A 16142-nucleotide genomic window follows, 5' to 3' on the forward strand; every position below is an offset into this window, starting at 1 on the left:
GGGGCTTATGGCTTTGGCACTTCCTGTTGGGACCAACCTGTAGCAGACCCATATGTGGTCAAAAGTAGTGCACTATCTTGGGAACAGGGTGTGACCAGTGTCTATAGGTCTCTGGTCAAAAGTAGTGTACTATGTAGGGAGTAGGGTGCCATTTGAGACGTAATCACAGTGTCTCGCTACAGGACGGCACGTGTTTTGTTACATTTGATGTGTTCTGTTTTTGTTCCTGTTGTTTTATGGAGGAAGAAGTCTTACTGGAACGAATGTTTATCCACACAATATAATGATTAATATTTAAAAATTATATATATTTTACTTCACTTGAATACACCCCTTTTGTTTTGTCTACCAATGTTTGAATAACAATGCTGTGATTGAACAGTGACACCTACTGGTTAAGGATAGGAAGTGGAAGGAGTGTTAAGAGGGTCAAGAGTAGGGTTGCTAAAATCAGGTAACTTTCCCCAAAAATACACTGGTTTTCCAGAAATCCTGGTTGGATGATTCCCAGAATCAGGGTGTAGTAAGCAGGGAATCTGGAATCCTTCAGCTAGGATTTCTGGGGGAAAAAAACAGGATATCTTGGGACTAGTCAGGAGGCAGAAGGAAAGTTGGCGTAGAAGGTTTGGTATGGAATAGATATACTTTGCACTTTTTACTGCAGCTTCAGGATCAGATGTTGTCCCTCTTTAAGGGTGGGGATTGGGGTTAGGGTAATCTGATCCTAGATCTGTGGGTGATTGGTTAGGTTGAGGAATGTGTTCGGTATAGAGAGGGCTTCTGTGACAGCATGGTCAGCGCCATTGAGGGATTTCTCCATTTTAAACTAGTCCATTTCTTCTACGGTAAAGACAAGGTTGGTGATTTACTGCCCCTGGAGGGTGTTGTCTGAACAGGTATAAAGACAAGGTTGCTAATTTACTGCCCCTGGAGGGTGTTGTCTGAACAGGTATAAAGACAAGGTTGGTGATTTACTGCCCCCTGGAGGGTGTTGTCTGAACAGGTATAAAGACAAGGTTGGTGATTTACTGCCCCCTGGAGGGTGTTGTCTGAACAGGTATAAAGACAAGGTTGGTGATTTACTGCCCCCTGGAGGGTGTTGTCTGAACAGGTATAAAGACAAGGTTGGTGATTTACTGCCCCCTGGAGGGTGTTGTCTGAACAGGTATAAAGACAAGGTTGTTGATTTACTGCCCCCTGGAGGGTGTTGTCTGAACAGGTATAAAGACAAGGTTGGTGATTTACTGCCCCCTGGAGGGGGTTGTCTGAACAGGTATAAAGACAAGGTTGGTGATTTACTGGCACCTGCATTTATGTAATGTTAGTATAGTATAATTCATTGGCTGATCAGTCCTACTGACCTGGATGGAATTCTGTAATCCTTTCCTGACCGATAGCAAGTACCAGCCACTTCTTGACTACTTCAAAATGGTGGAAGTCCTCAATGACTCACTCTGCCCATGCTTAAACCGGCTTCGTGGCACAAGAGCAGTCTATCCTAGTCTATGGTGTTGAGGATGCTACCGATGGTGGCACGCCAGCCTGGTAAAACCTGACTGAACGCTAGCCTGTGCTCACCTTTAGAGCTTCAACATGGCTAGGCTGATAGAGATCTTCAACATGGCTAGGCTGATGGAGCACCTTCAACATGGCTAGGCTGATGGAGCACCTTCAACATGGCTAGGCTGATAGAGAGCTTCAACATGGTTAGGCTGATAGAGCTCTTCAACATGGCTAGGCTGATAGAGCTCTTCAACATGGCTAGGCTGATGGATCACCTTCAACATGGCTAGGCTGATGGATCACCTTCAACATGGCTAGGCTGATAAGAGCTCTTCAACATGGCTAGGCTGATAGAGCTCTTCAACATGGCTAGGCTGATAGAGCTCTTCAACATGGCTAGGCTGATAAGAGCTCTTCAACATGGCTAGGCTGATAAGAGATCTTCAACATGGCTAGGCTGATAAGAGATCTTCATGGCTAGGCTGATAAGAGATCTTCAACATGGCTAGGCTGATAGAGAACTTCAACATGGCTAGGCTGATAGAGCTCTTCAACATGGCTAGGCTGATAGAGCTCTTCAACATGGCTAGGCTGATAGAGCTCTTCAACATGGCTAGGCTGTTAGAGCTCCTTCAACATGGATAGGCTGATAGAGAGCTTCAACATGGTTAGGCTGATAGAGCTCTTCAACATGGCTAGGCTGATAGAGCTCTTCAACATGGCTAGGCTGATGGATCACCTTCAACATGGCTAGTCTGATATGAGCTCTTCAACATGGCTAGGCTGATAGAGCTCTTCAACATGGCTAGGCTGTTAGAGCTCCTTCAACATGGATAGGCTGATAGAGAGCTTCAACATGGTTAGGCTGATAGAGCTCTTCAACATGGCTAGGCTGATAGAGCTCTTCAACATGGCTAGGCTGATGGATCACCTTCAACATGGCTAGGCTGATAAGAGCTCTTCAACATGGCTAGGCTGATAGAGCTCTTCAACATGGCTAGGCTGTTAGAGCTCCTTCAACATGGATAGGCTGATAGAGAGCTTCAACATGGTTAGGCTGATAGAGCTCTTCAACATGGCTAGGCTGATAGAGCTCTTCAACATGGCTAGGCTGATGGATCACCTTCAACATGGCTAGGCTGATAAGAGCTCTTCAACATGGCTAGGCTGATAGAGCTCTTCAACATGGCTAGGCTGATAAGAGCTCTTCAACATGGCTAGGCTGATAAGAGCTCTTCAACATGGCTAGGCTGATAAGAGATCTTCAACATGGCTAGGCTGATAAGAGATCTTCAACATGGCTAGGCTGATAAGAGATCTTCAACATGGCTAGGCTGATAAGAGATCTTCAACATGGCTAGGCTGATGGAGCACCTTCAACATGGCTAGGCTGATGGAGCACCTTCAACACGGCTAGGCTGATAGAGCTCGTCGACATGGTTAGGCTGATAGAGCTTCAACATGGCTAGGCTGATAGAGATCTTCATGGCTAGGCTGATAAGATATCTTCAACATGGCTAGGCTGATAGAGCACCTTCAACATGGCTAGGCTGATGGAGCACCTTCAACACGGCTAGGCTGATAGAGCTCGTCGACATGGTTAGGCTGATAGAGCTTCAACATGGCTAGGCTGATAGAGATCTTCATGGCTAGGCTGATAAGATATCTTCAACATGGCTAGGCTGATAGAGCACCTTCAACATGGCTAGGCTGATGTAACAGAGTTAGATGACCAAAGTTAATGATGCCTTCTTGGCCTATAATGTGTTTAAACTACAGCAATACAGTAGGATGTTCTTACTAGTAGAAGTCATGAATGAACAATCCATGAGTAATCCACGTGGAGATTGAAGCTGTGTTTTATAGTTGTAAGTGGAAATGTTGATATTTGGATATGACAGACAGCCACGTATGTTGCTCAGAGGGTAGTCCAGATTTACGTTTGTTATGCGACGGCCTTACCTGTGAATGACTGACTAGGGCGGCAAAATTCAGACAACTTTCTCAAATTTCCCACATATTCCATAAATCAGTGTTAGAAGATACACGGAATCAAGCGGGAATAAGCAAGAAATCCAACATTCCAACCAGGAATTCTGGAAATCCAACATTCCAACCAGGAATTCTAGAAATCCAACATTCCAACCAGGAATTCTGGAAATCCAACATTCCAACCAGGAATTCTAGAAATCCATTTATTTAAAAAAACATGTTTTTTTTAAAGTTACCGGAATTTTTCAAACAGGTATAAAGGTACAGGTATAAAGACAAGGTTGGTGATTTACTGCCCCCTGGAGGGTGTTGTCTGAACAGGTATAAAGACCAGGATGGTGATTTACTGCCCCCTGGAGGGTGTTGTCTGAACAGGTATAAAGACAAGGTTGGTGATTTACTGCCCCCTGGAGGGTGTTGTCTGAACAGGTATAAAGACCAGGATGGTGATTTACTGCCCCCTGGAGGGTGTTGTCTGAACAGGTATAAAGACAAGGTTGGTGATTTTACTGCCCCCTGGAGGGTGTTGTCTGAACGGGTATAAAGACAAGTTTGGTGATTTACTGGCACCTGCAGTTATGTAATGTTAGTATAGTATAATTCATTGGCTGATCAGTCCTACTGACCTGGATGGAATTCTGTAATCCTTTCCTGACCGATAGCAAGTACCAGCCACTTCTTGACTACTTCAAAATGGTGGAAGTCCTCAATGACTCGCTCTGCCCTGTGAATGTGGTTTAGAATCTCAGGGGTTATACCCCATACAAGATGAGTGTTTAACATATTGTATATGGTGGCACAAGTGTAACAGAGGTTATTTGGCTCGGATAAACCAGTGGTTCACCACCAAGTAATGTACTCCATGCTCTGCCCTCTACCCCCTCATGAGTCTCTGACCAGTAAGCCTGTGGTCTCATGAGTCTTTGACCAGTAAGCCTGTGGTCTCATGAGTCTCTGACCAGTAAGCCTGTGGTCTCATGAGTCTCTGACCAGTAAGCCTGTGGTCTCATGAGTCTCTGACCAGTAAGCCTGTGGTCTCATGAGTCTCTGACCAGTAAGCCTGTGGTCTCATGAGTCTCTGACCAGTAAGCCTGTGGTCTCATGAGTCTTTGACCAGTAAGCCTGTGGTCTCAGGAGTCTCTGACCAGTAAGCCTGTGGTCTCATGAGTCTCTGACCAGTAAGCCTGTGGTCTCAGGAGTCTCAAGTAGCCCCCGTGGATTGGCCAATTACCCCCAAGGGTTCTAGTACCACTGGTTGTGAACCACTGGGGTTACTATGCTTGCATGGTGAATAACTTGGCCTGAGATCTGAAGACTCGCGTAAGCACCCAAGGGTAATGCCTTGGCTTTAACTCAGCGGGCTAACACAGTCTCTGAAGGCGCTCAATGGCCTGGGTATGTGGGTTTGAATAGCTGGTTGATCATTCTCACCCCTATGTTTTGGGTATTTGTTGGTTCGTTCTGTGATGACAGGCTTGGGGCTTAAATATCAACACATTCCCTATATAGGGCCCTACTTTTTCCCCCCAGTTAGAAGTAAGGGCATACTACTCAGTCATAGGAGCCAGTCAAAAGTAGGATGCTATATAGGGAATAGGGTGCCATTTATGGACGCACTCAAATACTGTCACACCTATATTGATGATATTGTCGCTTATATCCTGTTGGGTGAAGCTTTGTGCCTTACTCTGAGACCACAGTGTGGTCTGACCTTATTAAAGATGTCTCTGTGTAGCTGGGACCTCAGTGTGGTCTGACCTTATTAAAGATGTCTCTGTGTAGCTGGGACCTCAGTGTGGTCTGACCTTATTAAAGATGTCTCTGTGTAGCTGGGACCTCAGTGTGGTCTGACCTTATTAAAGATGTCTCAGTGTGGTCTGACCTTATTAAAGATGTCTCTTGTGTAGCTGGGACCTCAGTGTGGTCTGATCTTATTAAAGATGTCTCTGTGTAGCTGGGACCTCAGTGTGGTATGACCTTATTAAAGATGTCTCTTGTGTAGCTGGGACCTCAGTGTGGTCTGATCTTATTAAAGATGTCTCTGTGTAGCTGGGACCTCAGTGTGGTCTGATCTTATTAAAGATGTCTCTGTGTAGCTGGGACCTCAGTGTGGTCTGACCTTATTAAAGATGTCTCTGTGTAGCTGGGACCTCAGTGTGGTCTGACCTTATTAAAGATGTCTCTGTGTAGCTGGGACCTCAGTGTGGTCTGATCTTATTAAAGATGTCTCTGTGTAGCTGGGACCTCAGTGTGGTCTGACCTTATTAAAGATGTCTCTGTGTAGCTGGGACCTCAGTGTGGTCTGATCTTATTAAAGATGTCTCTGTGTAGCTGGGACCTCAGTGTGGTCTGACCTTATTAAAGATGTCTCTGTGTAGCTGGGACCTCAGTGTGGTATGACCTTATTAAAGATGTCTCTTTCTACTGCTCAGGTACCGGTAATACACCTCAGCCCATTCAGTTCTAGCCAATGCTATAGCGTCAACGCCAAACAAACTAACATTTAGCCCCAACTACCCTCCTCCCTAGGTCCTAGGCAAATGTAGTAGATCTGAAAGTGTTGGATAGACGGGAGTAGCAACGCAATATGATAAAGAACACTTCCACCTCGTCCTCTGATGAGGCTAGGTGAAGTATTCACCATGTTTATACCTATCCAATCCTTACAGATTTACCAAGTGCCCAGAGCTAGGTGCTAAGTGGAAGAGATGAATAATATCAGTTGGCTGCTCAGTTCAGCTCAGTACTTTTGCCATCCAGGAGTATAAAAAGTTACCAATTCTGTTTCAATTTAGGAAGTAAACTGAAATACACTTTTTTTAATGGAGAGACAATTGGAACGTCCGTTTATTTCCAGGATTGACTGAATTGAAATGGAACTGAGCCCAACCATGAAAGAATGACTGAAATGGAACTGAGCCCAACCATGAAATAATGACTGAATTGAAATGGAACTGAGCCCGACCATGAAATAATGACTGAATTGAAATGGAACTGAGCCCAACCCTGAAAGAATGACTGAATTGAAATGGAACTGAGCCCAACCATGAAATAATGACTGAATTGAAATGGAACTGAGCCCAACCATGAAATAATGACTGAATTGAAATGGAACTGAGCCCAACCATGAAATAATGACTGAATTGAAATGGAACTGAGCCCAACCATGAAATAATGACTGAATTGAAATGGAACTGAGCCCGACCATGAAATAATGACTGAATTGAAATGGAACTGAGCCCAACCATGAAATAATGACTGAATTGAAATGGAACTGAGCCCAACCATGAAATAATGACTGAATTGAAATGGAACTGAGCCCGACCATGAAATAATGACTGAATTGAAATGGAACTGAGCCCAACCCTGAAAGAATGACTGAATTGAAATGGAACTGAGCCCAACCATGAAATAAGGACTGAATTGCAATGGAACTGAGCCCAACCCTGAAAGTAACCTTGTTCTGTGATGAGGGATGACACATGATTACTTCAAGGAAACATGTTTTATGTTACAAAATACATGTAAGGGTTGAGTCACTTGCTTTGGGTTCTAACTTTTTCCCTATATGGTACTAGTAATAATATAGGATGTAAGAAAATAGAATGTTGTGTTTATAATGGGAGTGGATACCTACGTGTGACTGTTACTGCTTGTTGCTCAGGGGGTAGAACGTATGAAGCAATATCATTTGAAACATTTCTAACTCAGTGTGGAGGGGGGTGTGTCTTGTTTCTGTGAATCAGGAAGTCACAGAGATGGGACACCCAATGAGATGTCATGTTGTTGCTTTGTGTAGCCACTCACAAGCTTCTGTACTAAAATGTACACATTTAGTTTTCCCCATGAAATATGTGTTTCATCCTGGGATGCCTCTTCCTGTATCTAATAAGTCATGTTGGGTTAAATGTGTCTCTGACCCAACTGTCCTCAATAAAACTGACTTGGTGAAAGAGATGTCTTTTTTTTGTTGCTGTTGAACAAAATCCACAGACAAGAACACACGATTGTGGTGATTTGAAAATAGTTTATAGCATTTAAAATATATATTTAGGTGTTTTCACAAACAATTCAACCAAATAACCCTTGACACTGAATGGTACTGAAAGCCATGTAAACTATTGTAGCCTGGGTACCAGTCTGTCTGTGTCCTGTAGGATTGTAGCCTGGGTACCAGTCTGTCTGTGTCCTGTAGGATTGTAGCCTGGGCACCAGTCTGTCTGTGTCCTGTAGAATTGTAGCCTGGGTACCAGTCTGTCTGTGTCCTGTAGGATTGTAGCCTGGGCACCAGTCTGTCTGTGTCCTGTAGGATTGTAGCCTGGGCACCAGTCTGTCTGTGTCCTGTAGGATTGTAGCCTGGGTACCAGTCTGTCTGTGTCCTGTAGGATTGTAGCCTGGGTACCAGTCTGTCTGTGTCCTGTAGGATTGTAGCCTGGGTACCAGTCTGTCTGTGTCCTGTAGGATTGTAGCCTGGGTACCAGTCTGTCTGTGTCCTGTAGGATTGTAGCCTGGGTACCAGTCTGTCTGTGTCCTGTAGGATTGTAGCCTGGGCACCAGTCTGTCTGTGTCCTGTAGAATTGTAGCCTGGGCACCAGTCTGTCTGTGTCCTGTAGGATTGTAGCCTGGGCACCAGTCTGTCTGTGTCCTGTAGGATTGTAGCCTGGGCACCAGTCTGTCTGTGTCCTGTAGGATTGTAGCCTGGGTACCAGTCTGTCTGTGTCCTGTAGGATTGTAGCCTGGGTACCAGTCTGTCTGTGTCCTGTAGGATTGTAGCCTGGGTACCAGTCTGTCTGTGTCCTGTAGGATTGTAGCCTGGGTACCAGTCTGTCTGTGTCCTGTAGGATTGTAGCCTGGGTACCAGTCTGTCTGTGTCCTGTAGGATTGTAGCCTGGGTACCAGTCTGTCTGTGTCCTGTAGGATTGTAGCCTGGGTACCAGTCTGTCTGTGTCCTGTAGGATTGTAGCCTGGGTACCAGTCTGTCTGTGTCCTGTAGGATTGTAGCCTGGGTACCAGTCTGTCTGTGTCCTGTAGGATTGTAGCCTGGGTACCAGTCTGTCTGTGTCCTGTAGGATTGTAGCCTGGGCACCAGTCTGTCTGTGTCCTGTAGGATTGTAGCCTGGGCACCAGTCTGTCTGTGTCCTGTAGGATTGTAGCCTGGGTACCAGTCTGTCTGTGTCCTGTAGGATTGTAGCCTGGGTACCAGCCTGTCTGTGTCCTGTAGGATTGTAGCCTGGGCACCAGTCTGTCTGTGTCCTGTAGGATTGTAGCCTGGGCACCAGTCTGTCTGTGTCCTGTAGGATTGTAGCCTGGGTACCAGCCTGTCTGTGTCCTGTAGGATTGTAGCCTGGGTACCAGCCTGTCTGTGTCCTGTAGGATTGTAGCCTGGGTACCAGTCTGTCTGTGTCCTGTAGGATTGTAGCCTGGGCACCAGTCTGTCTGTGTCCTGTAGGATTGTAGCCTGGGTACCAGTCATGAGTTGACATGATGGCGCAAACAGATCTGGGATGAGGCTAGTATGATTGTGGAATATAATTTGATGTGAACCTAAAATCAACGTAGATCATAGCAGTAGGGCTGTAGTGTGTGTGTGTGTGTGTGTGTGTGTGTGTGTGTGTGTGTGTGTGTGTGTGTGTGTGTGTGTGTGTGTGCGTCAGTAAGGAACTCATCATGAATGAAAAACAAAGACCCAGCACACAGCCTATCTGATTAAATCTATCTTTAGACAGTATTGTCCCTGGGTTTACTCTATATCAACTCAATTCACATTAAATACCCAGATTAAAGAATTAGTTTAACTGCTTGAAAATATAATCCACTAAATAAAAGTAGAGAGAAAAACCATCTTTAAGCTATAACTTCAGATATATATTATGACATCTGCAATAAGCTATAACTTCAGTTTAAAACAGCTCACACTGTACTTTGTGACATTTTGGTGACACAATCAAAGCTATTGTCACAGACAGGTGAGGCATAAAAAGGGGGCGGGGTATAAGAACTTTAGTCGGGATGGAAGGAAGGGAGGGGGAGAGAAGAAGGGAGGAGCAAAGGGAGGGAAGAAGGGAAGAAGGGAGGAGAAAAAGGAGGAAGGGGAGGGAAGAAGGGAGGAGAAAAAGGAGGAAGGGGAGGGAAGAAGGGAGGAGAAAAAGGAGGAAGGGGAGGGAAGAAGGGAGGAGAAAAAGGAGGAAGGGAGGGAAGAAGGGAGGGAGAAAAAGGAGGAAGGGGAGGGAAGAAGGAGGAGAAAAAAGGAGGAAGGGGAGGGAAGAAGGGGAGGAGAGAAAAGGAGGAAGGGAAGGGGAGGGAAGAAGGGGAGGAGAAAAAAGGAGGAAGGAAGGGGAGGAGAAAAAGGAGGAAGGAAGGGAGGGAAGGGGAGGGAAGAAGGGAGGAGAAAAGGAGGAAGGGAATGGGAGGAAGAAGGGAGGAAGGGAAGGGGAGGGAAGAAGGGAGGAGAAAAAGGAAGGGAAGGGAGGGAAGAAGGGAGGAGAAAAGGAAGGGAAGGGGAGGGAAGAAGGGAGGAGAAAAGGAAGGGAAGGGAGGGAAGAAGGGAGGAGAAAAGGAAGGGAAGGGGAGGGAAGAAGGGGGAGAAAAGGAGGAAGGGAAGGGGAAGGAAGAAGGAGGAGAAAAGGAAGGGAAGGGGAGGGAAGAAGGGAGGAGAAAAAGGAGGAAGGGGAGGGAGGAAGGGAGGGAGGAGAAAAAAGAGGAAGGGAAGGGGAGGGAGGAAGGAAGGGAGGGAGGAGAAAAAGGAGGAAGGGAAGGGGAGGGAAGAAGGGAGGAGAAAAAGGAGGAAGGGAAGGGGAGGGAAGAAGGGAGGAAGGGAAGGAAGAAGGGAGGAGAAAAGGGAGGAAGGGAAGGAAGAAGGGAGGAGAAAAAGGAGGAAGGGAAGGGGAGGGAAGAAGGGAGGAGAAAGAGGAGGAAGGGAAGAGAAAAAGGAGGAAGGGGAAGGAAGAAGGGAGGAGAAAAAGGAGGAAGGGGAGGGAAGAAGGGAGGAGAAAAAGGAGGAAGGGGAGGGAAGAAGGGAGGAGAAAAAGGAGGAAGGGGAGGGAAGAAGGGAGGAGAAAAAGGAGGAAGGGGAGGGAAGAAGGGAGGAGAAAAAGGAGGAAGGGGAGGGAAGAAGGGAGGAGAAAAAAGGAGGAAGGGGAGGGAAGAAGGGAGGAGAAAAAGGAGGAAGGGAAGGGGAGGGAAGAAGGGAGGAGAAAAAAGGAGGAAGGGAAGGGGAGGGAAAAAGGAGGAAGGGAAGGGGAGGGAAGGGGGAGGGAAGAAGGGAGGAGAAAAAGGAGGAAGGGAATGGGAGGGAAGAAGGGAGGAAGGGAAGGGGAGGGAAGAAGGAGGAGAAAAAGGAAGGAAGGGGAGGGAAGAAGGGAGGGAAGAAGGGAAGAAAAGGAAGGGAAGGGGAGGGAAGAAGGGAGGAGAAAAGGAAGGGAAGGGGAGGGAAGAAGGGGGAGAAAAGGAAGGGAAGGGGAGGGAAGAAGGGGGAGAAAAGGAGGAAGGGAAGGGGAAGGAAGAAGGAGGAGAAAAGGAAGGGAAGGGGAGGGAAGAAGGGAGGAGAAAAAGGAGGGAAGGGAGGGAGGAAGGGAGGGAGGAGGAAAAGAGGAAGGGAAGGGAGGGAGGAAGGAAGGGAGGGAGGAGAAAAGGAGGAAGGGAAGGGGAGGGAAGAAGGGAGGAGAAAAAGGAGGAAGGGAAGGGGAGGGAGGAAGGGAGGAAAAAAGGAGGAAGGGGAGGGAAGAAGGAGGAGAAAAAGGAGGAAGGGAAGGGAGGGAGGAAGGGAAGAGAAAAAGGAGGAAGGGAAGGGGAGGGGAGGGAAGAAGGGAGCAGAAAAGGAAGGAGGAAGGGGAGGAGAGAAGGGAGGGAAGAAGGGAGAAGTGGAAGGAGGGAAAGATTAAAAGGAGGAATGGAAGGAGAGAGAATGAGGGAGGAGTGGAGACAGGGAAAGATAAAAGGAAGAATGGAAGGAGAGGGAACGAGGGAGGGATAAAAGACAGGAAATGGAAAGATGTATTGAGGGAAGTCAGGGAAGGACTTTGTCCCTCTACTCTTCCGTCAGGGTTCCGCTGATGTCCTCTGGAGGCGGGGTGGACGAGAACAGAGGCTCCTCCTCTTCTGGAACGTTGTTTGTGTTCTCAGAATTCCCACCATTCCCTTCATTATCCCCAGCTCTGCTCCTCCGGCTCCCGGTCCGACTGAGGCTGACATTCCCAACGCTCCCCACGCGACGAGGACTGCTGCTGAAAGATGACTCCCCTCCTCCTCGCCTGGGAAGGACGGGAATGTCGGGGAAATAATGGAATTAGAGGCAGAGGGAAGAGGCAGAATAGAAGGCCGTATTGGAGGAAGAGAAGAAAAAGTTAGAATTTGGAGAGGGAAGAAGAAGAGATGCCAGAACCAGACAGAGAGGAAATGAGTTAAGTTAGAGGTATAGTTGGTTTCCAGAGCCATGTAAGAAACATAGGTGTCTGGATGGTTAGACCTTAAACACTGTTGGAAGAAGAACTGGAAGAAAAGGCTGCTATAGAAGAGGAGGGGTTAGAGGTGAAGACAGAGGATGAATGAGAGACCAAGGGTTAGCAAAAGGCTGAGGAGTTTAAGTTGAGGAAGAGATTGAGGAAGAGTTTGAGGAAGAATTTAAGGTAGATTTTGAGGAAGAGTTTAAGGAAGAATTTGAGGAAGAGTTTGAGGAAGGATTTAAGGAAGAATTTGAGGAAGAGTTTGAGGAAGGCTTTAAGGAAGAATTTGAGGAAGAGTTTGAGGAAGGCTTTAAGGAAGAGTTTGAGGAAGAGTTTGAGGAAGAATTTGAGGAAGAGTTTGAGGAAGATTTTGAGGAAGAGTTTGAGGAAGAGTTTAAGGAAGAATTTGAGGAAGAGTTTGAGGAAGAGTTTGAGGAAGAATTTAAGGAAGATTTTGAGGAAGAGTTTAAGGAAGAATTTGAGGAAGAGTTTAAGGCAGGCTTTAAGGAAGAATTTGAGGAAGAGTTTAAGGAAGATTTTGAGGAAGACTTTGAGAAAGTGTCATCAGAAAAACTTAGTTGAATTAGCTGCAGAGTTGCTGTAGATTCCCAAGTCAAGTAATGATGTGAGTATTAAGTTGATTGCCGAAGTAAAGATGACTCAGCGAGAGGCAGACAGAGAAGCGTTTGAGGGCAAGTTAATATCTAAAGGACAGGTTTGAAGAGGTGTCAGAGACAGAAGAGGAAGAGAAAGAACATCAACATCATCTTGTTTTGGCTGGTCTTCAGTCAGGTGCAGAGTTATATTGTCTACTATATACAGGCCAGGTGTAGTGTTGTATTGTCTACTATATACAGGCCAGGTGTAGTGTTGTATTGTCTACTATATACAGGCCAGGTGTAGTGTTGTATTGTCTACTATATACAGGCCAGGTGTAGTGTTATATTGTCTACTATATACAGGCCAGGTGTAGTGTTATATTGTCTACTATATACAGGTCAGGTGTAGTGTGTTGTATTTAATTGACAACGTTCTTATCCCTTGCTAGCTAGCTAACTACTGCTAACTTACACGTTGAACCCACCGCTTGCGTCGTGTGCCACGAGCGTTGCAAAATAAATGTACACATACATGTTATTCAATCATTTAATCCAAACTGCTTGCGAGCGTCAACTAGCGTCTGCGTAGTGCCAACTAGCGTCTACGTAGTGTCAACTAGCGTCAACTAGAGTCTGCGTAGCGTCAACTAGCGTCTGCGTAGCGCCAACTAGCATCTGCGTAGTGTCAACCAGCGTCAACTAGCATCAACTAGCGTCTGCGTAGTGTCGACTAGCGTCTGCGTAGCGCCAACTAGCGTCTGCGTAGTGTCAACTAGCATCAACTAGCGTCTGCGTAGCGCCAACTAGCGTCTGTGTAGTGTCAACTAGCATCAACTAGCGTCTGCGTAGCACCAACTAGCGTCTGTGTAGTGTCGACTAGTGTCTGCGTAGCGTCAACTAGCGTCAACTAGCATCAACTAGCGTCTGCGTAGCGTCAACTAGCATCAACTAGCATCTGCGTAGCACCAACTAGCGTCTGCGTAGCACCAACTAGCGTCTGTGTAGCGTCAACTAGCGTCTGCTTGGTGTCAACTAGCGTCTGCGTAGCACCAACTAGCGTCTGCGTAGCGTCAACTAGCGTCTGCTTGGTGTCAACTAGCGTCTGCGTAGCGTCAACTAGCGTCTGCTTGGTGTCAACTAGCGTCTGCGTAGTGCCAACTAGCGTCTGCGTAGTGCCAACTAGCGTCTGTGTAGCGTCAACTAGAGTCTGCGTAGCGTCAACTAGAGTCTGCGTAGCGTCAACTAGCGTCTGCGTAGCGTCAACTAGAGTCTGCGTAGCGTCAACTAGCGTCTGCTTGGTGTCAACTAGCGTCTGCGTAGTGTCAACTAGCGTCTGTGTGGCGTCAACTAGCGTCTGCTTGGTGTCAACTAGCGTCTGCGTAGCGCCAACTAGCGTCTGCGTAGCGTCAACTAGCATCTGCTTGGTGTCAACTAGAGTCTGCGTAGCGTCAACTAGCGTCTGCGTAGCGTCAACTAGAGTCTGCGTAGCGCCAACTAGAGTCTGCGTAGCGTCAACTAGCGTCTGCGTAGCATCAACTAGCGTCTGCGTAGCACCAACTAGCGTCTGTGTAGCGTCAACTAGCGTCTGCTTGGTGTCAACTAGCGTCTGCTTGGTGTCAACTAGCGTCTGCGTAGCATCAACTAGCGTCTGCGTAGCGTCAACTAGCGTCTGCGTAGCGTCAACTAGCGTCTGCGTAGCGCCAACTAGCGTCTGCGTAGTGTCAACTAGCGTCTGTGTAGCGTCAACTAGCGTCTGCTTGGTGTCAACTAGCATCTGCGTAGTGTCAACTAGCGTCTGTGTAGCGTCAACTAGCGTCTGCTTGGTGTCAACTAGCGTCTGCGTAGCGCCAACTAGCGTCTGCGTAGCGTCAACTAGCGTCTGCTTGGTGTCAACTAGAGTCTGCGTAGCGTCAACTAGCATCTGCGTAGCGTCAACTAGCGTCTGCATAGCCAGGCACTAATAGAACTTGGTTCTATTTTTGACGCAAAAGCGCTGCAAGTCCCGCCTCTCCCATCTCCTCATTGGTTTTTAGCAGCATATACCCACGTGGGTGATTGAAAGATGAACCTGAGGTCCACACTCCAGTCCAGTTGGTGGTGGTAATGCACCTTAAAGTTGGTTGCCAACCACCATATAAAGTCCAGAAGAAGAAGAAGACGGAAGGAGGAGAGATTCTGGCTAGAAACGAACTCGGTTTACCCTTTTATCTGTGGCTTAATAGTCAGAGTAGAGGACCTTGTACATTTCAGGTAAAATAACAACCCAATGTTTATATCCCAGGACAAATTAGCTCGCAACAACAAGCTAGCTAAATTGCCAATGAATGTTTCATGCGTTTCGACCTGTCTCCAAATGAATGTAGTTGGTTCAGAGTGTGTTTTGATATTTCAACCTGCGTGTCCTGGCCACGTCAGGTGTGGATAGACAAAACAAAAAACATGCACACGATAGCGCACGTGCGCGCCGGTCTCGTCAGCATGTTACAGTCACGTCCAACTGTGCAGCCAGATTAACAGCAACAGATTAACAGCAACAGTAGCTGCATTTGTTTTAAGATGTTTACATTTATTTGTATACATCCATAACAACGAGCTAATGAGACAGGAATTCACCTGGCATAGAACATGTGCTCTCTCATCAGGACACTGTTGTTCAGAGGAGCTAGCTAACAACACCGCTAACACAATCACTTCAAATTGAACGAGCTGCATTTCTACTATGGCTGTAACCCTGTAAAACAACTTCACAGCACCTACCTGGTGTAAAAACATCATCTCGAGGTGGACTTCAGTGTGATGTCTGCATAGTGTTGTATTTAGCCAGGCGGAATAACCTGTGTGTACCTGAGTTTGCTCTTTAGGGCCGACACCTCCCTGCTGATGGCGTCGTTGGCCTCGGAGGCTTCGTCCAGTTCTCTCTGTAACTTCCTGCGTCCCGCGGCAACCCGTTGAGACTCCTCCTCCGCCTCCTCCAGCTGACGCTTCAGCTGCTTCACACGCACGTTAGCCTTCTCCGCCTAGTCACACACACACACACACACACACACACACACACACACACACACACACACACACACACACACACACACACACACACACACACACACACACACACACACACACACACACACACACACACACACACACACGAGGGAAGGAAGCCAAAAAGCAAACTCAAAAATATGTTTTAAAATTGAAGGATATGTGTTGGAATGTGTGTGTGTATATACAGTGCCTTGCGAAAGTATTCGGCCCCCTTAAACTTTGCGACCTTTTGCCACATTTCAGGCTTCAAACATAAAGATATAAAACTGTATTTTTTTGTGAAGAATCAACAACAAGTGGGATACAATCATGAAGTGGAACGACATTTATTGGATATTTCAAACTTTTTTAACAAATCAAAAACTGAAAAATTGGGCGTGCAAAATTATTCAGCCCCTTTACTTTCAGTGCAGCAAACTCTCTCCAGAAGTTCAGTGAGGATCTCTGAATGATCCAATGTTGACCTAAATGACTAATTATGATAAATACAATCCACCTGTGTGTAATCAAGTCTCCGTATAAATGCACCTGCACTGTGAAAGTCTCAGAGGTCCGTTAAAAG

General features: G+C 46.7%; 1 protein-coding gene across 1 annotated transcript in view; it reads right to left on the reverse strand.

The window, feature by feature from the left end:
* Positions 1 to 11515: 11515 nt before the first annotated feature.
* LOC124025764 (myosin-11-like) overlaps positions 11516 to 16142 on the reverse strand; it is a 45035-nt gene continuing 40408 nt past the window's right edge. Inside the window, 2 exon segments of the mRNA XM_046339102.1 lie at positions 11516 to 11744; positions 15380 to 15552. Of these exon segments, the coding sequence (XP_046195058.1) occupies positions 11522 to 11744; positions 15380 to 15552 (396 nt within the window). The 3' untranslated portion in view covers positions 11516 to 11521.

The sequence above is a fragment of the Oncorhynchus gorbuscha genome, unplaced genomic scaffold (genome assembly GCF_021184085.1).
Source record: "Oncorhynchus gorbuscha isolate QuinsamMale2020 ecotype Even-year unplaced genomic scaffold, OgorEven_v1.0 Un_scaffold_2427, whole genome shotgun sequence".
Taxonomy (NCBI): Eukaryota; Metazoa; Chordata; class Actinopteri; order Salmoniformes; family Salmonidae; genus Oncorhynchus; species Oncorhynchus gorbuscha.